Source organism: Bos grunniens, chromosome 17, assembly GCF_055505025.1.
Source record: "Bos grunniens cultivar Pamir isolate PY7600 chromosome 17, Bosgru_T2T1.0, whole genome shotgun sequence".
In the NCBI taxonomy this organism is placed as follows: domain Eukaryota; kingdom Metazoa; phylum Chordata; class Mammalia; order Artiodactyla; family Bovidae; genus Bos; species Bos grunniens.
Window position 1 is genome coordinate 32,711,799 of NC_141181.1, and position 27,259 is coordinate 32,739,057.

A 27,259-nucleotide genomic window follows, 5' to 3' on the forward strand; every position below is an offset into this window, starting at 1 on the left:
CAAGATTACTCAGTTTCATCTGGAATTGATTTATGAGAACCAGATGCAATCAGAAAGAAGTAGGATGTAAGGACATAGACTCCTGATAGAAGACAGTGAGCCAATGAATGGAGCTGAAGATAGAAGTGAAATGAAAGGACAAAATCTCAGAAATTTTTTTTTTTCCAGAAATTTTTAAGTACAGAGGCAAGGAGCATATAGGAGACATGTGAAATACAATCAGAAGTCAGATAATAAAAGGAAGCTCAAAAACATTTTGTAAAAATATTTTCTATTTTATATATCATACATCTGTGTGTGTGTATATATGAGAGTAAAAGTGAAAGTGTTAGTCGCTCAGTCGTGTTTGACTTTTTGTGACTCTATGGACTATAGCCTGCCAGGCTCCTCCACCCGTGAAATTCTCCAGGCAAGAATAATGCAGTGGGTGGCCATTCCCTTCCCCAGGGAACCTTTCTAACCCAGGGATCAAACCTGGGTCCCCTGCATTGCAGGTGGAATCTTTACCATCTGAGCCATCAGGGAAGCCTTATATGTATTTTATAAAGTATATATATATATATATATATATACATACACATATATACAATGGTGGTTCAGTTGCGAAATCATGTCCGAGTCTTGCGAACCCATGGACTATATAGCCTGCCAGGCTCCTCTGTTTATGGGATTCTCCAAGCAAGAATACTGGAATGGGTTGCCATTTCCTTCTCCAACATATATACAATAAACATGGGTAAATAGATATTAAACTTCTTAAATTTTTAGAGCAACAGCAAAAAAATACATATGATTCTGAAAAGCATTTTTTTAATGTGTAAAAACACATCACACACACACACACACACACAACGATTATTCAGTTTAATCTTCTGATAGTCCATTACACTTGCGTAGTTCCAAACTTTGTCTTGAGTCATATTTTATACTCTTAAACTTGGGAAATGATTAAACTGGTATTGCCTTTGAACATGGGTGGCTTAAAAAGATCAAACATGAATAAAGTTCAAGGAAACCTAAAATAAGATTTTAAAAAGAAAAATGTTTCAGGCAACTGCTCTATCAGAAAATTCATCTTCAATAAGTGTAATGAATGAATCTAAAGATCTAATTAGAGGTCTAACTGCAGGCATTTTACATATTTAATGTTAGCCCCCATAAATTAAACATCTTTTCCTGAAACATGAGAAACTACTCAGCCGCATTAGAATTTTGCTTAACTGAAATCTGTTGCTTGCCACAAAACTGATTTCATTCTTAACATCAAACATTTGGTGGAACAGTCCTCTGACTGGGTGTGTTTGTTGTAATAAAGAATGACCTCACATATTTCTTACAGTAAGTAAGCCATCCCCTGAGAAGGTATTGAAACCAACCATTCCGTATTGACTTTTAATTATGTGATTTGGCTTAAATTTGAATCCAGAAAATATGTGAAGCAAGTAAATATGTAGTAGTATTTAAATATGACCAATAGCATTTATCTTAAAATTTTCATTTTCATAATGTATTACCATTAATTAGTTCTACAAATATGTTTACATAAATTAGGTAGGTACACACTAAGGTAACGTTTTATTTTTAATTATTTCTCAGGAATCTTTATCAAAAACACTATTTCCTTTTTATAAATTCTTATACTAAAGAATCTGCCTGTAATGCAGGAGACCCAAGTTCTATCCCTGGGTCGGGAAGATCCCCTGGAGAAGGGAATTGCTACCCACTTCAATATTCTTGCCTGGAGAATTTTATGGACAGAGAAGCCTGGTGGGCTACAGTCCATAGGATCACAAAGAGTTGTACATGACTGAGCAACTATCATACTGAATAGAGGTGACAAAACTAAAGAAAGAACTTAGCAATGTTATGTAAATAAGACAGAAAATTGCTCATCGTGTGAATGTCATTAATGTCATTGAAATGTACACTTAAAAATCATTAAAGTGGTAAATTTTATGTTATATGGATACATAATTTTTAAGAGTTTATAAAATAAAATATGATGTAAACTAAATATTTTATTCCCCACATAAAGTATATGATAAAGACTTAATTTTGCTGCTGCTGCTGCTGCTAAGTTGCTTCAGTGGTGTCCAACTCTGCGCGACCCCATAGACGGCAGTCCACCAGGCCCCGCCGTCCCTGGGATTCTTCAGGCAAGAACACTGGAGAGGGTTGCCATTTCCTTCTCCAGTGCATGAAAGTGAAAAGTGAAAGTGAAGTCGCTCAGTCGTGTCCGACGCTTAGCGACACCATGGACTGCAGCCTACCAGGCTCCTCCGTCCATGGGATTTTCCAGGCAAGAGTACTGGAGTGGGGTGCCATTGCCTTCTCTCAGACTTAATTTTGGAGAACATTAAAAAAAAAGAACCCTAACAACACATGTTGAAACTCTGAAATACTAGAGGCAACCACCAAATTCAAAATATAGCCGGAGTCCTGCCTATTTAGTGAAACTATCAAATTATATATCTTTGGAATAACTATCAAAATAGGCTACAAAGTAAGATTAAGTTTTAACATGATAAAATTAGAAGGAAAATTCCTCATACTAAGCTTACATTACTTTCTATTATATTTAATATTTATCCTTTAGGTAGTAGAATCATCTCTTTAATATTTCAAATCATTTGTTTCCATTTCAAAGTTGGGTTTCCTTCATCTACTCAGATTTATAGCTTAAATTAAGTAAATGAGAAATAGACTGAAATTACTTCATCAAATTTTAATTCTATGCAACATGTTAGCAATTCTAGCTATTATTCATTGGAATTTTGGAAGCTTGATCATCTTTCTTTTTGTATTTTTATCTTATGACTATACAAATGAAATACTATGTAGGAAAAGTTGTTTCTACTAAAGTGTAGCTGATTTAAAGAATATTATGTAAATAAATGATTTATGATAACACTTAGTCACTAATGGGTTTTGTACTAAACTTATTGCAAATAAGAGGAAGTAAAACAATAACCAGTTATGAACCTTGGAAGCAAAATTCTCATCTAAGACAAATACTCCAATGGAGATAACAAAACTTCCTTTGACTCAAATATATAATTAAGTTAAATGCAAGTGATTCCTGGTAACTGAAGATTACCCTAGCACTGTTTGATTTATGGAATCATTGATGTCTTACGGAAAGTTTTCAAGCATTTTTCATTACTAAGAATGTTCATCATAACAGACAAGGCAAGTTCTTCGACATCTTCCCACAAATAATACTGACAGGATGCAGTCTTTTTGGAACATCTAAAAAGCAACTCTCCTCAGATGTAAAATGTCATATTCCACATTTCTGACCTCTCTTTTGATTACAGAGACATTTGCAATGCAGTGACCCTCTCAGCTAAACAATGTAACAAACAGTTTTCATTCAAAATGTCATCATAGCCTCACCAAGAAAATAAGCATAGTGATTAGCCCTTTTAGATTTTAGGATTAACTTTTGCAAAAGCATCATGTTTCCCCTTCATTAAAAAGTAATTAAAAATTAATTACTGCATAAGAATGAAGTTTATCCCCTGTTTCAATCAGATGATAAATGCCCTTAATTAGGGATGCTAATAACTGAAATTTTCCCCTCAGACCTATTAATTACGCTGACACATAGTTCACTACTAGACTTTTTAACCAAATCTATAGCCAGAATATCTCTTTAGCTTGTTAGCATATTAGACTGAGAACAGATAAATAAAGGTAATATATTTAATTTGTGCACAATTTAATCTCCCACACCCCAATTAAATGCAAATAACACAGCCCAATCGACTTACTGTATGTGCATACATGTGTGTATCGTACATATAGTATATTCTAAGGATAGTATTAAACATTTGCTTTGCATTCCGTAAAACTCCGTGAAACTCTTGGATATGCATTTCTTGATCTGAGAACAGTAATCCTTTGATTTTGAATTCATGAATATTTTTGTTTTACTCGCTGTTTCAATGGCAGAGAACTGAATGTTGTTTCTCTTTTTTGCTGCATAAACCATTTCTCTTTTTAATATAAAATAATATTTAATCTAAAGAGAAAAAACTCATAAACATGGTTTACATGAAACAAAATATGTTAGATGAGCTAATCTATGGGAAAGAGTGAGTCATAGTTAAGAAACGGTTTCCTTGATCAGGTTTAGTGGCTTCAGATTCTATTTCTATTGATTAACAGCTGCAGGTCTGAGTCAAGTTGTTTACTTCTCTAATACTCAGCCTTGTTTTTGTTTTTCTTTTAATACATAATATTGGAATCCAATTTACAAGGCTGTTGTGAGATTAAATCTGGTACAAACAAGCACTCAGCATGCACAGAATGAGCAAACATCCTCTAAAGTTTGTCTATGTGAGTTGCATCTCTACTCAAACGTGTTTCCTGAGAACTAAACTTTTATATCTACCTGCCATCTCCACTGGAGATTTCATAATATCTAAAAACAGTATATCAAAAAAATAATGTAAGGAAAATTCAACCTAAAAAAATTTTTCCTTTTCCTATCTCCAAATTTCTCAGGCCAGTACTCTGGGACTCATGCTTGATTTGTCTCTTTTACTAATTTTCTTTACCTCCAATTCCATCATCAAGTCCTATGGCTTAACCTTCAAAATGGATAAAATGTTTAGCTCTTTTACATCTCCTCCATGCTGTAGCCTAATTTCAAACATTCTCAAGGGCTGCTGTCCTGGCCTTTTAATCACCGTCTCTATTTCCACTGTAGTTTTCACCACTGCCACAAAACCAGATCTCTTTTCCACAAAAACAGGCCACTCCAAAATTCCTTGTTGCTCCCCTGTCCAAAGCTTTAACAAGACTTTGCCTTTCTCTTTGAATAAAATTAAAACTTCTTTCCCTGGCCTAAAACACTGCGATGATCCAGCCTCTGCTTAATTCATTTATCAATATTTCTCCTTTCTTTTACTCTGGTAGAACCGTCCAGGCCTTCCAGTTGTCCTTTGAATAAAGGCAACCTGATCCCTGTCTAGGAACCGTTTCATCTGCAAATTTACCCTGATTTTCACATTTCGCTGTCCTGACCTCTGCTATTAAAAATAATTCCTCCAATTCCTTCCTTTCTAGCCACTTAACCTGCTTTATTTAATTACATAGCACCTCATATAACTCCCGACCTATATATTACATTTTGTCTAGCTTTCTGACTAGAATGTAACTTCTGTGAGGACAGAGACTGTCATTTTTTCACCACTATGTCTCCAATTCCTAGAAGAATCCCTGGTAGAGACTGCTCCACAAATGCTTCCTGACAAAACATTGTCCAGATGCTTGTTACACATTGACAGCCCATAGAAGCATATGAGTCTCATTGACTCTAATAATAATTCACTTATAAGATCTATTAAATTACCGTTATAGTTTGGTTTTAATAAATGCAAATGCAAAGTGACAATTGGGTGGAATAATTGGCAATATTATCATCTTCTACCTGTAAAGCCTAGTGAATTTTTTATATCTTCTCCTACTTAGCAATTTAATTTGAACAATGTCTTAATTGAAGCTTGTTCTCAAACAATCAGTATTGAAATTACTGATTCCAGCTGATTTGACGCCACTTAAAATATTTTGAAACATTTATTTATTTATTTGGAAAAAGAAAAATAACAGAATGTTTTATTCATTAGAGTACAATGGATTACATATAAGAAAAGCTTTCTTAAAATTGTGTTTTTGGAAATTTATGTTTTGCAGAGGGTAATCAGATTCTGATTTTTTTTCAGATATACCATGAGTGAGCAAGGGCTCAGTTGGAAGGCAGAAATCCTGGATATTGTTCTTGACTCTGATATTCTCTGAGTCTGTAAGCTCTGGCAAACTGCCTAATTATTCCAGGCCTCAATTTTCTTATCTCAAAAATAAAGGAAATGGACTGGCTTATTTCCAAGAAGACTTCTGGCTATAAAATTAGCATTTTAAGTCAGATTTTTGTCACTTAGAATTTTTCATATATAGCTTTCTTTTAAAATCCTTCCATATTACACACTAGGTTAAAACTTCAATAACCCCTTATAGTCACATATTGTTTTACTGCTTTCTCATATACTAATTCCTTCCTTTAAGAATAGTGGTGGATTTTAATAGGTCAAAGACTATGAATTTACTGGTGAGGGTAGAAAATCACCAAAGGTTAAAAAAATTCTAAGAGACTTGGAAAATTCCATGGATATATATCTATTGGAAATGCTTATCTAAACACCAAAATCCTCATAACAAAATAAGTTAAAATTTTCACATTACATTTATATGAAGAATAATAAGCCTTTATTATTAAGCTATGTGAAGTCAAATACCACATGTGGGATATATATATATATATATATAAAAACTATATATATACACATACAGTGTGTATATATATATATATATATATACATATATTTTGGGGGGGGCTAGCTAAAAAGGTGTTGGGTGTTTTGGGAGATATGGGAGACTCACTTTTTTTGCTATGGGAAGTCCAGATATAAAAGTATTGCCAAATGCCAAAACTTTTCAAAAGCACAGTGTCTGTTTATGCAGATTCTGAGTTAGTGAGCCAGACCAAGAAAAGGTAGGCAGGACACCACAAAGTAGAGATAAGACCTACCTGGAAACATCTACTAGATAACAGAATTGAATAAGAGCCAGAAAGTTCAGGGGAGAGTCATGAGAATATAGCTCAAGCAGTATTTTTAAGCATTTGAAACTGAATTAAAGCCATAAAACGCTTCAGTGGGTCTTTACATATGACTGCAATTTATCACATCACACTAAACACCACAGAGCCTTAAATGCTTATGCTGCTTTTCAAAGCAGGGGTCAATTTGAATGACCACAACCAATGCAGCAAAAACTTCTGGAATTTCAGCCATCAGTTGAAAAAGATTGGCACTTTTCCTGTTTTGGTAGGTCCTTTGAAAAATCTGCAAGTGATAAGTACATGATAATAAACTGTATTTAAGTATGGTAAATAAATATGAAATAATAGTTGCATAATAACAGGATGGTTTGATAAATAATTATCATTTTTCATTCAGTAAATCATTCATTCATTCAACAAATATTTATTCAGCAAATGTTATATTACACATTCTGTTCTGAGTGTTTCTGGGAATTCAGTTTTGAACAAGACAGGAGCTTTTCTGGTAACTCAGCTGGTAAAGAATCTGCCTACAATGTGGGAGATCTGGGTCCGATTCTGGGTCGGGAAGATCCCCCTGAAGAAGGGATAGGCTACCCACGCCAGTATTCTTGGGCTCCCCTAGTGGCTGAGCTGGTAAAGAATCTGCCTGCAGTGTGGGAGACCTGGGTTTGATCCCTGGGTTGGGAAGATCCCCTGGAGGGGGAAAGGCTACCACTCCAGTATTCTGGCCTGGAGAATTCCATGGACTATATAGTCCATGGGGTCACAAAGAGTCAGACACTACTAAGCAACTTTCACTTTCACTTAGGAAGCTTACATGATACTGGAAGTATAACAGCTATTGATGAGGTAACCAAACTGTAGCCTGCCAGGCCCCTCTGTCCATAGGATTTCCCAGACAAGAATACTGGAGTGGGTTGTCATTTCCTTCTCCAGGGGATCTTCCCGACCCATGGATGGAATCCACATCTCCTGAACTGGCAGGCAGATTCTTTATTGCTGAGTCACCAGGAAAGCATTATATTCTATATGAGCATATAACTTTAAATGGCAATTAATGTTTAATAAAAAATTCACAACAGAGTAATGTGACAGAAACATTGGAGAGATGGGAAGTGGGACCTATAGACTGGCAGTCAGATAAATTCTCTCTGAGAAGTTGACATTTTACTTAGATGCAATGACAAAATGACCACGATACAGATGTCACCTGTCCCCGCCCCCCACCCCATTAAAAAATGGAAAAAAAAAAAACAAAAACAAAACAGCCAGCTACAAAGTAGAACACTCCAGACAGTGAGAACTACAGGTACAAATGCAAAGGGCCAAGGATGAGAAAAAGGTTGGCATTTTTAAAGGGGCCAGATTAACTGGCACTAGCAATTTGCTGTCAGTGTTTAGCAACTACTCTCCAGAAGTAAGTCACCTGATCTGTAAGCTTGCTGATTCCTGTAGTGTAAATACTCCTACACTAGCTGATTTCAAGCAAACCAACGTGGATATACTGAACAGAGTTGAGAGGGGATAATGACCAATGGTGGAACATAATAAAGGAAGGCAGCAGCAGATGATGACAGAAGGGTCAGATAGTGGACAGAGGCAAGGTCATTTAATGCCATGTGGTCAATGGTAAGAAATTTAGTTTTTATTCTTAGAAATCACCGAATGGTTTTAGTTAAGCAACAAGGCATAATCATTTAATTTATGGCTTTAAGGTTCATGAGCTGCTTGTTGGAGAGCATACTGTGGGGGAGAAAGGCAGTTAGAAAGCTATCATATTTGCCCTGGCTTGGACTAAAGTGGGGGGCTTCCCAGCTGGCACTAGTGGTAAAGAACCTGCCTACCAATGCAGGAGACATAAGAGATGCAGGTTCAATCCCTGTGTTGGGAAGATCCCGTGGAGGAGAGCATTGGCAACACACTCCGGTGTTCTTGCCTGGAGAATCCCATGGACCAAGGAGCCTGGTGGGCTACGGTCCATAGGGTCACAAAGAGTCAGACATGACCGAAGTGACTTAGCAAGCACACATGCACACAGACTAAGGTGGTGGTAATGGAGATGATGAAAATTGGATCAATCAGGACATTTTGTGAGTCAGAGTCTAGTTGTCAATGGACTTGTTGAACAAAGTTTGCCTTGAGCAATTGTGAAACCGGGGGCAGAGAACAACTTATGGAGATTAGGAAGCATAAAAGTCAGAAATTTTATTTGGCCTTACTAAGCTTAAAATGTCCAACAAATGTGCTGACTATTATTAATAGCTAAAATGAGTCATTTCCACATTTATTCCTTCTAATAAATTTTTCATGTAGGAATTAGTATTTCCATCAAATATATAACACTATAAAGGTAACCGCCCCTCCAATGTAGGAGATGTGGATTCGATCCCTAAGTCAGGAAGATCAGCTGGAGAAGGAAATGGCAACCCACTCCAGTATGCTTGCCCGGAAAATCCCATGGACAGAGGAGTCTGGTGGGCAATAGTTCAAAGGGTCACAAAGAGTCAGACACAACTGAGCGACTGAGCACACACTCACAAAGGTAACTTGTTCAAGGTCACATACCTAAAAATTGTCAGAGGTGGAATTTGAACCTCTTTTTAACCACAAAGCTATGTTTTTACCTTTATAATATACTTCCATTTTGTAAATTAATTCTTAGGATTAATTTTTTGGAAGTATAAAGCTCTGAGTTCCCTGACAATTCCCTGCTACTTATGGTATTTAAAACATATTACTTAATTTATTGCACTTATGAGAAAATGGTAAGGAAAACTTTTGGCAGGAAGGATCCTTGGGAACAGAGTGTCAAAATATGAGGAGGACAGTAACTGCTTTAGGGCCAGCTCTCCTCTTAGGATGAACCAAATGTGCTGGGTTCTCTGCAGTACCTTCATGACTACAGACCTGGGTGAAGCCTTAGCCTCCTGGGACTGTCTACTTGGTACATATTTCTAGAAGAAATAACAATGAGTAATTTGGACTGAGGGCAGAACATCCATACTTTTTATTATATCAGTTGAACAAATATTATCTTTAATTGAGTTTTAGCCTCACCTCTTTAAATTAATCCTTAGTAAGTAAATCCTATGAGAGGAAAAAAAAAAGTGAGGTAGAATTATTACTCTCTGTCCTGGTTTTGTTATTTAACAATGCAACATTTGGTCCCACACATATAGGATAGTGTGCTTGTATTCATTTTAAGCAGTGGACAGGAGTCCTTAGAGAGCTTCCAGATGTGCTACTCTACAGCCATGCAGTCAGTAAATAAAAATACAATGAAAGTGGAATGCTAATATCTTCTCCACAAATATTCAAAGATTTAGAGTTCTGCTGATAAAAATAAGCTGCTGCTTCAATTGCTGCCATATTGCCAAAGTTGACCCATCTTTGGGTTGCCATCAGGTAAGAATTTCAAAAGAGCAAAGGAAAAATGATTTGTGAGCTAAGGAATAAAACTGTCAATTTTTTTTTTCTTGTTTAGAACACTTTGATATTTTCCTGGTTCTCAGAACACTGCCAATTTGAGAATAACCTGGCATCTGGGACTTAAAAGCTGCCATATTTTTCTGAATTTTCTCATGTCATCTACTAATTTGACTTTTAAATCATAGCAGTGAATAAGTATTTTAAATCCTGTGTCAGAGACTTCATTCCTGGAATATAAAACTGCAAATTCTGAAGCCTGATATCTGAAGCTCTCACTGTGGATATTGATGACACTGGAAGTATAGAAAGGAATTGGGTATAAAATTATGGTTGCACATGAGTTTTAATAATTTTAAAAACATCTAGTCCAACACACCTCACAATTTCTGATTGCTTTATATGATTCATATTAAAGGATCTCCATACACCTACTTGAATTCTTCTACTCCTGTGTCCCTACAAGCCACCAGTCCATCTCAAGACAGCCCCGCAAAAAAGCACTCATAAAAATCTGTACTTTGGAGAAATTTTCAAGTAATTATCTAATTTCTAAGACTGCCAAAATACTCTGACCAAGGGACCAATGTCCTTGAATCTCATTCATGCTCCCATCATGATTCTTAACATTATGCTTAAGGCCCTGAATGACAGACATCCACATAATTTCATTTTACTGATAATCTGAACTGTAAGTTTTTAATAACTCATAACTCTCCTATCTCATTATTGGATAGAATATAAACACACTTGGTCTTCACATTTTTCATTTAATGGCAACAGTCCTTCATAGAAATTAGAGTCGCACTTGCATTATTTGTCCTTATATTAACACTTTTAGATCCCCAATTTTCCCCAGGATCATGGCTGATGGCATCATGAATGCACACTGTCCAGCTCCCTGAAACCAGGACTTGGTTCTTGTGAAGTCTGCACATTTAGACCAATACTCTAATGAATCTCCTCGTTGTGAAAATTCCTCTCAACAGGCTGACTCACCCAAGTGTACTAGAAGAGAACACTTTTAACTCTATTATTTCCAGTTTTCTTTCCCGTCCTTTCTTCCTTCCTTGGTCCCTCCCTCCTTCCCTCTTTCTTCTTCCCCCTCTTTCTTTTGCTTCCTTCCTTCCTACTTTTCTTTTCCTTTCATTCTTTTTTCCTAATGAAATGTCAATTTTATGCTGTCATATTGATGGAGAAGCATCATTACAAGTGGTGGTTAAGTTTGCTGACTAGCCCACAAAGTCTTCCCTAACCATAATTTGGCTGACCTACAGTTTTTAAATGGTTAAGCACTTACCATGCAATATATTCTTTGGAAATCTGAAAAAACTGATATCACAATAAAAATTCTTAATGTAGTAATGCATAAAATGAAAAAAATATGAATTGCAATTTTAAAAAAATGTTTTTTAAACAATTGATACATTTTTTAATAAGACTAGTAAGAAACAGGGCAGACATTCATAAGAATTTTTGAATGTTTAAAGTGCATGGATCACAATTCATTAAAATCATTATATATAAAATGTTTTAGGCATATTTAACAAATACTGTATCAGTTAAACATTGTAATAAACTACTTTGTAATTACTATTATCCCCATTTTACTGAGAAAATACTGAGATTGAAAGAGATGATAGATTTTGTCTGAATCACAAAAAAAAAATTTGAGAGAAACAGAATTTAAATCACCATCAGTTCAAATTTAAAGCTTTTAATCAGTATATTATATAGACAATTATTGGGTTCATTTTGCAAATAAAATTATTTTGGAAATTAATATATATTTTTCAAATTTTACTTTACCTCAGCACTAAAACCTTCACATACACTAAACTTGGAAGTCAGATATACTAGGATCTGAATACCTACTCTGCCACGTCTTGGCTGTGTGTGTGTGTGTGTGTGTGTGTATGAGTGCTCAGTCGTGTCTGACTCTTTGCGACCCTATAGACTGTAGCTCTCCAGGCTCTTCTGTCTATGCGACTTTCCAGGCAAGAATACTGGAGTAGTTTAGCCATTTTCTACTCCAGGGGATCTTCCCAACCCAGGGACTGAGCCCACGTCTCTTGAGTCTCCTTCATTGGCAGGTGGATTCTTTACCACTGCGCCACCTCCTGAGCAAATTACTTAATTACTCTGAGGAGTTTACTGAAACTACAGTGGAAATAAACACACCATAGTCTCTGAGATAATAAAGTAATATGTAGAAATGGGTTAATATCTGTAAAATCTGGCAAACTGCATGACTCAGATTGCCAAATGTCAGAAAACAACCATTCCCTTCCCCTGCACAATATCTCCCTCTTGGCTTCACAGGCGCACAAAAAGATTTTTAAATTCTCAGAATGATCTGATTGAAAACATACACTCTTGTCTAGATGTCTACATTCTTTCTCTGACATGGCTTTTGACTTAGAATGTTCCAAATCACAAATCCCCTGATGGAGAACTTCTATGAGTTGTGCCCTGTCCGTCCAGGGTCACCCTACACTGCATCTCTGATTCTCACAATCACAATCTGCTCCTCGCCCTGGGATGACCTTCGTGTGACACACCATCTTGTGCAGCAAGTTTTATAGTGACGGATGCCTTAGCAGCCAGATTCCTGGGTCTGGTTTCTCCTCCCCCAAATGATCTCCACAAAGACTCTGTTTCTGGGAGTGCCTAGAATTGACTGCACATATCCAGCAACTGCAGAGGAGAGCTGAGTCTGCGGTGTTTTCATAATAAAATCTCACCTCCAAATATCTGACCGTTTACTGGTTTGTACACCTCTTTATCCTTTCTTTTCTCCAGACGACTCTTGAAATATGGATTGACCTGAGCCATGTGGCAGTGACTGCATTTGCCACATGAAAATGTTTATCTACTGACCGAGAAGTACTGCCTACACATATAATGAAACATGTTTCAGATCAACTTGGTTTAAGTTTTATATGGTTACCACACTACATTCTGCTCATCATTGCCTGGGATTTTATAGTTTGCATGCAATGTAACACAGTCATTCACACAGATTAAAAAAAAAAAAGAAAGAGACTAGTGCTTTCTTTCACAAAGCAATAGTCTAAGATGAAGTAAACGGCAAATAATACAGACAGAGCCATCTTGATAAATAAGCAGTGGCACTATCATTAGTATACTTAACAGAAATTTGTAATTACTCTTAATCTTCAAATCTCCTTTTTTTATGAAGTGGTGACATGAAATTGTATACTCTGAAATTGGTCACAAATAACAAAAATAGCAATAAATTATATTCATCAAAAACATTTCAACCACAGCAAAAACAGCTCATTTGGAAATTCAGAATAATTCTCCTATAGCAGTAGCCACACATCTACATAAATATCCACATACCAAAAATGTCAGTCCTTTGAAGTTCCAACAGATCTGCCTGTTCTTAAAACAATTTCAACAAATTAATAAAGAGATGTCAACATTACTAACTTCAACAATTAAAACAGTAAGTTTTAACAATTTTTATAAATGAGTGTTACGTAAGGACAATGCTTCATAATTCCCTGAGACTTTTGAAGATCAATGATTTATTTATTCATTTGTTTATTCAACACATATTTAAGCACATCTACTTTCTTCAAGGCACAGAGGTTCTTTAACAAATTTTAGTTGTTTCAGCTTTGAATTAGAACTGTAACAAAACAGTGGTTAACAGTAATGTTACTTTTTGAATAGACTGTATTTTATGCTACTTGCTCTACAACTGTATGCAATTTCTGTTTCTAAACAGTGAGAGCTAATGTATACTGCTTCTCTTTCTCCCTATCGTAGTTCATTACACTGCTACTCAGTGAGAAGCCAGGCTCTCACTGGTACCCTTTTTGGAGTTCTGTGGGGCTTCATCAGATGCTTATTATATCTACTTATGATTTTGCAGAACCTACAGGACTAATGAAGTAGAACTCTGGACCCACTCTCTTATCTCCATGACCAGTTAGAACCATCTGAATGTTTTCAAAGCTAAGGTACTTGAAATATCCACAGTCAAGGGGGAGAGTATAGAGTCACCCCCAGAGATACCGGGTCAGCCTACCGGGCAAGGATATATTGTGTCTTATAGGAGTACAGCTTTGTTTGTAATGTGCTTAAACACTTAACATTTACATATAAATTTCATAAAGTGATATATGTTCTATAAAATGGTGTGGATACAACCGCAGTTCCAAGCATTAGTAAATTTCAAAGAACATTTAGTTTAGTGGTAAACATACTTCCATTTACATATATTATGAAGAAATTTTTCACTGTCGAACAAGGTTATTACAGATTTACCTGAATCTGTAGCTGTGATCAGCAAGACAAAATGTTCCTTTGTTTCACGGTCCAAACTCTGTGTTACTCGAAGTTCTCCACTAGCTGAGAGAGTGAAAGCATTGTCTTCATTACCACCAAATAGAACATACGAGAGTTTGCTGTTGGAACCTTGATCATCATCTCTTGCCACCACCTACAGGAGAAAATAATACAGGCCATGAATGTGAGTAATACTCACAAAATGTATATCATGAAATAAAGTGTATTATTAAAAATAAGTGTATTATTAAAAATAATAGGGTAGAGCCATACAGACCAATATTAAAAGGTTTCAGAGACATGTTTGTAAGTTTTAGGTAAAATTTTAAAATGGCACAGAGTACCATATATAATTTGTATAAAACCAGGTATAAAATAACACATTGCATTTTTGGAAGACTTCACAAAAATTTTTTTAACAGCAGATTCATCCAGGTAGTTGGATTTGTAAAGAGGAATGAAGAGCAACGTTTGTAAAAGTTTTCAAACTTTAACATCATTTTATTTTCTTACTATGTATAGAATAACTGTTATAGTGAAACAAAATTCAAAAATGCACAAATGTGTGCAGCAGAGATAAACACAAAAGGATATAACTGAAATACAATATTTCATCTACAAGGAAATCAACAGGTCCTTAGGAGTAATTTTCATAAACCTGTCCTTTTCGAGATCTGCTGTATCAGCAGGTAAGCATTTTTGGATGAGAATGAGGAAGAGAGTGGGGCAGCATGACACTGTAATTAAATGAATTGTCTTACAAAGAGCACAATATTTGTTTGATTTAAATATACTTACCTGAAGAACTGTTCTGGGTAATGTTCCCAGATTCTCAGGGACATTTACAGAATATGGAGATAGCTCAAATATGGGGACAAAATCATTAATATCCAGTAGAACAATGCTGACGGTAGAGGTATCAGTTCTGGGAGTGCTGCCCCGATCTGTTGCCTGAACAGTTAAAGAGTAAGTAGGGGTCTTCTCTCGATCCAAAGGCTTAGCCACGGTGATTGCCCCTGTGACTGAGTCGATCCGAAATTCCTGATTGGCATTACCGTCGACAATGCCATAGCGGACCTGTCCATTTGTACCTTCATCTCCATCTGCTGCAAATACTTGTGTTATATCCGTTCCAGTAAGTGTATTTTCATTAATCTCCACTTTATACATAGCCTGTGCAAAAACAGGGTTATTATCATTGATGTCAAGTACCATAACTACCACCTCTGTAGATGAAGACAGAGATGGGTGACCTTTGTCCGTAGCCACCACCGTGAGAGTATAATTGGAAACCTCCTCTCTATCTAGCTCTCCAGTAAGCCTTACTTCTCCATCGATGGTCCCGATAGTGAACTTATTTCCCGAAGGGTTCAGTAGGGTGTACTCAATGTAGCTGTTTGGGCCGCTGTCTGGGTCAGTTGCTTGGGCTTTGAAAACAATGGTATCAATAGGTGTGTTTTCTGGAATGTAGGTCAATTTAGGGGAAAGAAAGGTTGGGGGGTTATCATTGACATCCAACAAAATAATGGAGATTTGAGCAGTGCTTGTGAATCTGGAGGCTGGAAGCTGTGGCAGGTCATGCACTTGAACGACCAGATTGTAGAAGGACTGACTCTCCCGATCCAAAGGTTTTAGAACTTTCAATACCCCATTCTTGTCGACTGTAAACTGCCCAAGGCTATCGCCAGAAGCAATACTGTAAGCCAACTGAGAGTTGATGCCTGAAATGGAAGGGGGAAAAAATTAAATTTTCTGAACTAAATGCTGATCGCAAACTAAACTGCACCAAAAATTTCATGATATGAACCTGTGTATTTGATACACATGACCTCCAAACACACCTTATGAATGGTTTAGCCACAGTTAATTTTCTTTCTAAGGAATACATAACCCATAACTTTTTTCTTGGTATCATTTGATTTGAAAAGATGTTTACAATCTGGTGAACAAATGATCTATATACTGCTGGCTATTTACCAAGGTGTTGAAATGCTAAATTACGAGAGTGAAGAGGAAAAAAAATATACTAGAGAGTGGATATTTTTCTATACATTTCTTTATTTCTGTCACATAATTCCTGAGAGTTCAACATTAACAGTGCCACACTCTACTACTAGCCAAACATTTATCACATTAGTAATTTATTGAGGCCAACACCAATTTTCAGAGAATGATAATAAAATTTTCTGATATATGGCATTAGTCATGGATGCTTTAAGTCTACTTTTACATTTCTTGGCAGAACCAATAAATACTTTTTAATTCCTATTAAGTGTCTGGCTAATACCTCTGAGAAAATAATTCTCTTTCAAAGTTTATTATGTTTATTTACTGTGGTTTAAAAGTATTTTTGAAGAAAATGTTAGCAGTAAATGTATGCATAAAAGACTCCAAATATAAAGATTCACACTCTTTTTGGGCTATTTTTAGATAATGTTTTATCAGTTTTTCCCAGGAACATGTGTCACATTTTAATTTAAAAAGGCATATAAATCATTTCAGAAAATGATTGTAGAATTCTAGAGATGATGTAGAGAATCGCTCAGCCTACTTATTGGTTTAGTAAATAATTTAAAGCTAAATTACAGATAAGCAGTGCAAACACAAAGAAAAAATTATATTTCCTGCCCCAGAATAGCAGTTTCTTCACTGGTCCATAATGTCATGTGTACTTTTATATTTTATCATAAACATGTTGGGCAATTATAGGATGGCCTAAGAATTTCTAAGAAACATATTTTACATCTAGATAATCCATCCTTAATAAAGATGCTCTACTCTGGGATCTTATGCTATGGAAAATCCATTGAGTTATATAAACTACTTACAAATGGCTCCTATATTTATGAACTTTAACTATTCAAGTGTCAAAAATGATGTCCACTCTTTGCCAAAAGTCTTCTAGAACAAGTTGATCACCCTTTTCTTGAAAAGTACTCTTTCTTAGGATTCTGTAGATACTTCAGTTAGCTTCTGCCTTTTCTTGAAACCCATTAAGTCCTTGTAAAGGCAAGTTTTAGTTGAGTAATACAGTTTTTTTTTTCCCTACCAGGTAGTGCCTGCTTATTTGTTTTTTTTTTAATGCTAGAATTATTCTTTTCCCATGCTTTGATAGTTTCTTATCTAATATCCTTTGTCTATATGTTGATGCAGAGGAAACTATTTACGGAGATAACTTTCAGGCACTGGCTTATTCACAAAAATATCTAGGATAAACAAGGATTGAGTAGATCTTTGAAAAGGTAGGGGTTTTCTCCTCATTAAGAGTTGTGGCTTTTAATCTTTGCAGTTTATTTAAGACCATTCACAAGAGAACAAAGCAGAGGTTATAAAGTTCAAAATACTTAGGACACTGAGGATCAGGAAAAATATGAATAAATAAAGCTAATGGAGGCTACAGGTCAACTCGCCAGCAGGAGATAAAGAGAATTTTAAGATCTGGATAGAACAAGGTCAACAGCCTACTTCAACTCTCTGACTTAAAATTCCACAGGTTTGGGGGAAGAAAAGTTCTATCAACTGATGCAAAAAAAAAAAAGAAAAAGGTTTCATCAACTGGTACCAAATATGGATATATTACTGAGAAAGTATTTTGATTGAGAAAGTAACTTGATTTTAAATATATATATATACATACACACACACATATATATTATAGTGATATATATTTAATATATTTTTAAATAGAATTACTCTCTTAGGAATTTTTTTTTTGCATTTCCTATGGCTAACTCTGTCAGTAAATATTTAGTTCCTGTTCTTTGAGGTAAAAATTCAGACACAATTATTATTCAGAAAAAGTTATGAAGACACCTGAATAAAAATAATACCAATGAGCAGAGATATATTTCTATGTAAGCATATAAACCTTTCATGCCCAAGATCAAAAGAAATTTAAAATACTGACAAAACTACACATGGCTACAAAGTGATGGCTTCACATTTCTACATAAATCAACTGGAAGGCAAGCAGTTAAATCTAGGATTGGAACACCCCTGGTCCACTTTTTATGCTATTTCCTGGAGTAAACAATTAACCTGCAGAGGCAAAAAGAGAACATGATCCCAAGATTTTATGGCCTTGTTGTAAACAGCAGGACAGCCTCTTTTTTAGGGAGAAAGTTTGCTGGGTAGGTGGGTGGTGGAAGTAATAAATATTAACTAGAATTATGAAAAAGATAAAAATGATTTTATATTTAAATTCATAATGATGACTATATCAAATGATGACATTAAAAATGAACTGGTAATGATAACAGTCACTATCTTTGAGAACATAAACATAGAAATACAACTGGTTTTGCACAAAATATTGCAGCACAATCTAAGAAATAGCTTTCACCTCAGGAACTGAAACTGTACTGCTGCAATTACAGGTCATGGAAACCATCTCTATGGACTTTACTGTCAAGAAAAGGACTTTTCACTCCTGTCATGTCTAAGTGACTTTGGGCATGTGCTCTACATCTATAAAATACATGTATACATATTGAGACTCAAAATTCTCCCTGAACCTTTATACTATCCTAAAAAACGGAGAGCTCAGGCCATTCTTCTCTCTCTACTCCTTGCATCAAATATCCCAATCATGAATCAGTAAACATATTATTTTAATATTCTATAATTTATTCATACATGCTAGAACTTGAATTTAGTGGGCTTTTACAGCCCCCAGATCTTTAAGCTAAGAACAGTCCATATTTCTAACCATTTATGTTCAGTGTTCTGAAAGTGGTTTAGTTGCATGATTCTTTCTGGCAGTTTTATTGTGTGTATGGTTGTGTTGGGTTTTTTTTTTTTTTTTTGGTTGGTTTTTATTTCAGTGTTGAGAATAATTTAGTTCCAGGAAATACAGCACATAACTGTAGGTATGTGGCTCTGTTACAAAATGTGCATATTTATTCACAGTCCATAAATGCCTAATTATTTCTATAATGAACTAGTATTTGTCAACTTATCGTACAGCTGCAACACATGGAACTCTTGCAAACAGCATTCACTTTTATAAAGCAGTTCCAACAAGGTCATCAGGTCACTGGAATATGAAACTCATTTACAGGTCAGTTGATCTGCATTGTGTACCAAGCATATATCAGTAAATTTATTCAACAATAATTACTTTATTCTCAAAGTACTCTGTGACTCCCCAATATTTTTAAGAGTATATGAATTTATTTCTAGGATAATATAATAATTATCAAAGCTAGACTATTTCTATGAAACTTCAATTTATAATGTGTGTGCTCAGTCGCTCAGTCCTATCTGACTCTTTGCAACTCCATGGACTGTAGCTTGTCAGGCTCCTCTTTCCATCCATGGAATTTTCCTTGCAATACTGGAGTGGGTTCCCATTTCCTTCTCCAAGGGATCTTCCCAACCCAGGGCTCTAACCCACGTCTCTTGTATCTCCTGCATTGGCAGACAAGTTCTGTACCTCTAGAACCCACCATACTTTGCCTCAATATAATACTTTCTTAGCTATATGAATGAAAGCTTTGAGATTAACACATGTGCTACTTATCTTGTGAACACAGTAAAATATTTGCTTTTTTCTTATAAATGGTTATGCAATCTAAAATTTTAGGTTAAACTTAGAGAATCTAGATATAAGTAGCAGAAAATGTTAAATTTATTTTCATATAAAATGTCTTCATTTAAGATGACAATATTATCTCCTCTGAAAGCTCTTGGTCTGAGATTAAAACTAAATTGTTAATTAGAAAAGTCTAAATAACATTGTGAAACACATTGGGAGCTATTTAGTATAACTGAGTTGGCAGTTTTAAACAAAGAAGGTTACCCTTGTACAGTCTTATCATGATCCTTGAAATTCAGAGAGAATAGAAACTGTGTCCTATATTTTAGGTCAAGGTGCAGGAAATTACACTGATAAAAGTATTCAATACTAAAACAATGAAAAACTGTAGCTTGAAACTTTTATCTAACACAATTAAAGGAAAAAAAAATCCATAAAAAGCAACTTGAAGTCAATGGTTAATACATTTCTGTGAATATGCTTGCATGGAATATTCCAGCAGGAATGGAAACTTCACAAAGGAAGTTTCTTATTTGCTATTTTCTCAGTTCTCTACAGTTGAGTTTTGAGGATAAATGGAATTTACTCTAGACCTGCACACAATCTTATGATATAATAGGCTCTCTCTAATGCTTAAAGTCACAAAGAAATTTGACAGATAATTCTTCACTACGGAAAAGTTACAACAAATTAAAAAATGTTCATATCCAGAGATCAGGTAAATTAATTAAGTTTATAATAATAGATAAGGCAACATTCAAAATGAAGATTAACCTCAACTGTGCATAAAGTCTAATGGGAGACACTTACACGTACAGAACTAGGCTGATGTACATGAAGGACTGTGCAACATTCTTAGGCCAGGACTGGCTACATACTAGGGACAAGTGGTCCGCCATGTTTGCTGGTCTCACATTCAAGGATTCAACCAACATAGACCGAAAATATTTTGAGGGAAAAAAATTCCAGAAAGTTCCAAATTTCAAGCAAAACTTAAATCTTCTGTGCTCTGGAAACTATTTATATAGCATTTATATTGTAGTAGGTATTGTAAGTAATTTAAAGATGATTTGAAGTATATGGGTGAATGTGCATGGGTTGTATGCAAACATTACGCTACTTTATATAAAGGACTTGAGCATATTGGATTTTGGTATCAATGAGGCTTCCCTAGAGGCTCAGAGATACAGAATCTCCCTGCAATGCAGGAGACCGGGGTTTGATCCCTGAGTCAGGAAAATCCCCTGGAGAAGGGAACGGCTACCAACTCCAGTATTCTTGACTAGAGAATCTCATGGACGGAGGAGTCTGGCGGCTACAGTCCTCGGGGTCGCAAAGAGTCAGACCCTACTGAGCAACTAAACTTTCACTTCACTAACTTTCCAGAGGTCCTGGAACCAATCCCCTGCTGGTACAAGGGATGACTGTATTTGACAACTGTCAGTTGTTGTTTTTAATATTCTTAGCAATTTGTGGTACTAACATTATAGGCACTTCTGTTTTAGGAATATTTATGTTTTCATTATTAACTATGCTTAAATAAGAGAGGAAAACTTCAAAATGCACTTAATGAATTCTAATTAAAGCATTTCCTATTTCATGAATTGAAAGATATATAAATACACTGTGCTCTGCCTCTCATATCTTTGTAAGTGGCGATTCTAGACACTCTTGAAACTAAGTATAGAGCAGAATGGGATGAATGGTACTCTGAGATCACATAAATCATTTAAGTCAGCAAGAACCAGGAAATTCTAAATTAAGGTTGATATGCCTATGCCACGAGGCATATCCTTGGGCTAGAGACCAGTTTCCTCTTAAAATACTGTCCCTTGTTTTCTTAACTAAATGAACATTTAGCTGCATCCAGTGGAAGGAAAAACAAGGTATTAACTTTCCGAACAAAGATTGACAATCTGTACAATGTTATCTCTAAAGGCTATATTATCTGGTATGTATAGTTACAAAATTAGTCTTAAAAAAAGACCAAGGGAGTCATACTTTAAAGTTTTCAAAGAAATAAAAATCAAACAAATCAAATAAACAAATATCAAACATTGTAAAGTCTAGATTTAATTTAAAATCTCAACTAGATTATATAGCATAAAAATTAAAGAGATCTGAGACCGTCTTTGGAGTTAAAGCACGAAAGCTTGCTGAGATACTCTGAGCCATTTTCGGTCAGAAATATAAAACTAATCATGCAGTTTGAAGTATTTTTTGAGACTTGGTTTTCCTTTAGCATCCACATTTTATCCTTTTTATGTTAAAAGAATATATGTAAGCAAATAGTTATCTGAAGAAAACCTACCAAAAAGCTGCTTTATGACTTCTACATTGCTAAACTGCAGTGGTGTCACACATTCAGAGAGAATAAAGGAAGATAAATTTATAAAGCTTATAAGATGCACACAATGTATGCTGTGTAAGTGTTATAAAAAAGAACTTAACTAATAAAATCCTTAGTTTTTTAATTCTCTATAGTTAAGTTATAAACCTATTCCTCAACTTTGGATCTATATTTACAAAATGCAATTTTGTGACAGCTGCACACAGTAAATAAATATGATATAAATCTAATGATTAATGTTTAATAAGCTTTAAGTATGCAAAATAAAGTACATACCATCATCTGCATCGGTAACATTAAACACAAGAACAGTAGATCCTAGAGGTAGATTCTCCATTAAAGATGTGCTGTATGAATTCAAGCTGAAAATGGGTGGGTTATCATTTACATCTAGTATGTTGAAGTAAACCCTGATGGTAGTAAATTGTCCCCCACCATCTTCAGCCCGAACAGTGAGGATATAATATTGCTGTGCTTCATAATCCAACATTCGAGTCAAATTAAAGACTCCAGTAACTGGATTCAGGAAAAATATGCCATCTTCATCATCTTCATTCACAATATATGTAATTTCTCCATTCACACCAGAGTCATCATCTGTAGCCAAAATAGCTGCTACCAAAGAACCTAGAATAAATTGAGAATCTAAAATTAATGGGACAGGGTATTGCTAAGAGATGATATATGATACCAAAACATTTATTTGTATAGTAAAATATTTAAACTAGAAAATCACTATGAAAATATAATGAAAACAACACTGTAGATTTCTACATTAACATGGATGTCAACATTCCCAAATCTCCAGTAGATCTTATGTGTGTATGTGCACGCTCAGTCACTCAGTCATGTCTGACTCTTTGCGACCTCATGGACTGTAGCCCACCAGGCTCCTCTATCCATGGAATTTTCTTGGCAAGAATACTGGAGTTGGTTTCTGTTTCCTAGTCCAGGAGATCTTCCCAACCCAGGGATTGAACCTATGTCTCTGGAGTCTCCTGCATTGACAGGCGTATCCTTTATCACTGTGCCACCTTGGAAGCCAGTAGATCTTATGTTGCGATGTAAATGTTCTGGGAAATGAACACAACTTCTGACATTATTTTTCTACCTACCAATTCATGACCATATTGATGAATTCAGTGAACATATATTGGGGCCCACTGCTAGTGTCAGGAACTGGCAATTCCAAGCAATAATACAGAATTATGCTAAGGGCATACCACTTAACAGCTTATATGACCATTGCTAGAAATGAGGTGAGAAAGAAATGTGATGGGAATTTCATGAAGGACATGAACAATTCATCTTGGTGAACTGACTGCAGTGAGATTTTAGTCCTCTATAAATGTTTCATTCCTTTGTCAAATGAGTTTCTAAAACATATGCCTTATTTTACAAACTCATTCAAATATAATTCACAATACAATTTCAGTTTTAGATAAGAATTTCTGATAGTGGAAAAGAAGCCAACCCACACCAGAAACAGGGATATTGAGTACTCACGTGCAACAGTTACAACATAAAATATTCAAAGAAGCAAGGTGAGAATTCAGGATTCCTATTCTACTAACATTTATTCAGCATCTGCTAATCCTCAAGCCCCATGTTAGCAAACTCATACATGTTTAATCCTAATTCTAACAAGAATCATTGTTTCCATATACAGAAGAAGGAATTGAAGCTAAGAGAAATTAATTAATTGCCCTGGTTCACACAGCTAGTAAGTACTATAACGGGTATTCACAGGTTTTCCTGTGCTTTTTTTGCTTTCTATGCTCAGGAACATAATCACATCAGACATCCTTACAGTGGAAAAACAGTATCAAAACTATGGTTGCCAGGAAACTTAACAATGCGTGTCACAGATACTTTCAGAAACAAATATCTGTAATTAAGACATCAGATGATTAGCTTTTCTCATTTGCTCTCAAAAGTCTATAAATTTGTTTGGGAACTGTAGCAAAGACAGTTAATTAAAATATTTAAAAATCCAACGTTTATGCCCAGTAGCACATACTAGTCCCAGTTCAAGAGCAGCCAAAACCTAGTCCGTGTAACTGTAGTCAAAGGTGACCCTTGCAAAATATACTTAAAAGTGTGCCACCTACCTGGGGTTGTGTCTTCTGGGATGTCAAAGGAGTACACAGGCCTGGAGAACTTGGGTGTGTGGTCATTCACATCACTGACAGTAATATTTATTCTCATATCCGAGGACTGAAGACCATCATCTGCACGAACCAGCAAGGAATATTTGGAACGACGTTCTCTGTCCAGTCTCTTGGTAGCTATCAGATCTCCAGATTCAGGGTCAATTCGGAAACTGTCATCGGCTCCACTGATGATCGTATATGTGACAAGAGCATTTGCACCCTAGGGAAAAGAGAGCAGAATCTGAACTGCTAGAAGTAGAACAGTAAAAGTTCTGCTCCTTGTGCTGAATGTATACTTGACAAAGTGAGGCTCTGGGGTTTAATTTCATATGATACTGTAATATTTCAAATAGTAACAGTCCAGTGTAGTTAACTAAATAGTCTTTCACTATTCATTTCATTAAATAACACAGCGAATCTCAACCTTCAAAATGTGTGTGTGTGTGCGTGCGCGCGCTCTATGCATGCTCAGTTGTGTCTGACTCTGCAACCCTGTGGACTACAACCCACCAGGGTCCTCTGTGCATGGGATTGTTCAGGCAAGAATACTGGAGTGGGTTGCCATTTCCTCCTCTAGGGAATCTTCCCAACTCAGGGATCGAACCAGCATCTCCTGTGTCTCCTGCATTGGCAGGTGGATTCTTTAAGACTTGAGTCACTTGGGAAGCCCATATATATGTGTGTATGTGAGGGAATGGTAACCTACTCCAGTATTCTAGCTGGAAAACCCCATGGACAGAGGAGGCTGGCTGGTTATGGTCTGTAGGGTCACAAAGTATTGGACATGATTGAGGAATTAAGCACAGCACACACACACATATATAAATTCTTAAAATATATCATAGAAAGGGGTCAAACTGTCACTGTGGAAAATGCAAATGATGATAATACTATTAACTACATATCCAGAGGTTTGCCAGGCCCAGGGACAGCACTGTGGATGCATTATCTTGCTTTAGTTCATGCTTCCCTGGTGGCTAAGCGTCTGCCTACAATACGGGAGACCCGGGTTCAATCCCTGGATTGGGAAGATCCCCCTGGAGAAGGAAATGACAACCCACTCCAGAATTCTTGCCTGGAAAATCCCATGGACTGACGGAGGAGCCTGGTAGGCTATAGTCCATGAGGTCGAAAAGAGTCGGACACGACTGAGCCACTTCATTTTCAGTTTTTCTCACTGTGAGATACTATTTCTCAAAAGAAGATGCAAAGTTTGGAGATGGTACTTAACTTATCCAGAGTCATACTGGGGGTGAGTGGATTTCAAACCCTAGTTTGTGTCTGACTCTGAGCTCATGTTCCTCTGGTTCAACATAAGAAGGTAATTAAATTAAGAAAGCTCTAAATGGAAATGTGGACTTCCCTGGTGGCTCAGACAGTAAAGAATCCACCTGAAATGAGGGAGACCTGGGTTCGACCCCTGGGTTGGAAAGATCCCCTGGAGGAGGGCATGACAAACCACTCCAGCATTCTTGCTTTGAGAATTCCAACAGCAGAGGAGCCTGATCGGCTTCAGTCCATGGGCTGCAAAGAGTCGGACAAAACTGAACGACTAAGCACAACACAGCACAAATGGAAGCTTACAATGTGCACTGTAAGAACCAAAGAGAGGGATTACTTTGACCAGTTGCTAGTGTGAAGAGATTTGCTTGCTTAATTAATTAACTAATCTATGTATTTTATACACTTTTGGTTGCACTGGGTCTCCTTGCTTTATGCAGCCTTCCTCTAGCTGCAGCAGGTGGGGCCACTCTTGGTTGCAGTGCGCAGGCTTCTCATCGCGGTGGCTTCTCCTGTTGTGGAGCACAGCTTCTAGGCCCACGGGCTTCAGGAGTTGCAGAACATGGGCTCAGTAGTTGTGGTTTGCGGGCTCTAGGGTTTGGGCTCAGTAGCTGTGGTGCACGGGCTTCCTTGCTCCATGGCATGTGGAATCCTCCTGGACCAGGGATCGAACCCATGTTGCCTGCATTGGCAGGTAGATTCTTATCCACTGTACCACCTGGGAAGTCCAGTGTGGAGAGTTTTATCGTAGAACAAAAAAAGAAAAAATGAGCTAAAATATTAGATTATGGGTATAGATTGGATAGGGGCCTAGCTGGTAAAGAATCCACCTGCAATGCAGGAGACCCCGGTTTGATCCTGTGTCAGGGAGTTCCCCTGGAGAAGGGCATGGGAACCCACTTCAGTACTTTTGGGCTTCCATGGTGGCTCAGATGGTAAAGAATTTGCCGGCAATGCGAAGACCTGGGCTGGAAAGATCCCCTGGAGGAAGGCATGGCAATCCACTCCAGTATTCTTGCCTGGAGAATCCCCATGGACAGAGGAGCCTGGCAGGCTACACTCCATGGGGTAGCAAAGAGCTGGACATGACTGAGCAACTAAGAACAGCACAGCACATACACTGGAGAATCTCAGTTACAACACACATTGAACTGTATGACCAAGAAACCACTGATCTTGTTTTAATTGGAAACAATCTTTTAAGGCTCTTGATGGTATAGGATGGACTGGAAAGAAGAGAGGCCAGAGAAGGGGTGAGAGAGTAGACTTTGGCCCCAGGAGACTGGGACTTCATTTCCTCAAGAGGAAACTCTATATAATCTGCATTATTTTCTGGTTCAAGTCCCTGTTCTGTAAAATGAAAGCTGGGATGCATTCTTGTGTTCACTCAGATCTTTGAACTGTAGCACTCAAGATCTGAAGTATAAACTAGGAATTTGGCTGAAGGAATGGAAAAGAAAAATAGAACATTTATTAAGTGTTTATTGAGTGCTAAGCACTGCTCTGAGCGCATCACTTCATGGGCACTAATTGATTTGATACTTAAAAGCAATCCAGTTGGGTAA

At 36.5% G+C, this 27,259-nt stretch overlaps 1 protein-coding gene across 4 annotated transcripts in view; it reads right to left on the minus strand.

Moving 5' to 3' along the window:
- FAT4 (FAT atypical cadherin 4) overlaps positions 1-27,259 on the minus strand; it is a 193,335-nt gene that overhangs the window by 74,208 nt on the left and 91,868 nt on the right. For all 4 annotated transcript variants that reach the window (XR_015143947.1, XM_086345923.1, XM_086345922.1 and 1 more), the window contains exons 3-6: positions 24,372-24,633; positions 22,537-22,887; positions 15,173-16,095; positions 14,354-14,528 (exon numbers count right to left, since the gene is read on the minus strand). Coding sequence is in view for 3 of the 4 variants with exons in the window: in XM_086345923.1 (XP_086202049.1) it covers positions 14,354-14,528; positions 15,173-16,095; positions 22,537-22,887; positions 24,372-24,633 (1,711 nt within the window). In the remaining variant the exon portion in view is untranslated. The remainder of the gene's footprint in view (positions 1-14,353; positions 14,529-15,172; positions 16,096-22,536; positions 22,888-24,371; positions 24,634-27,259) is intronic.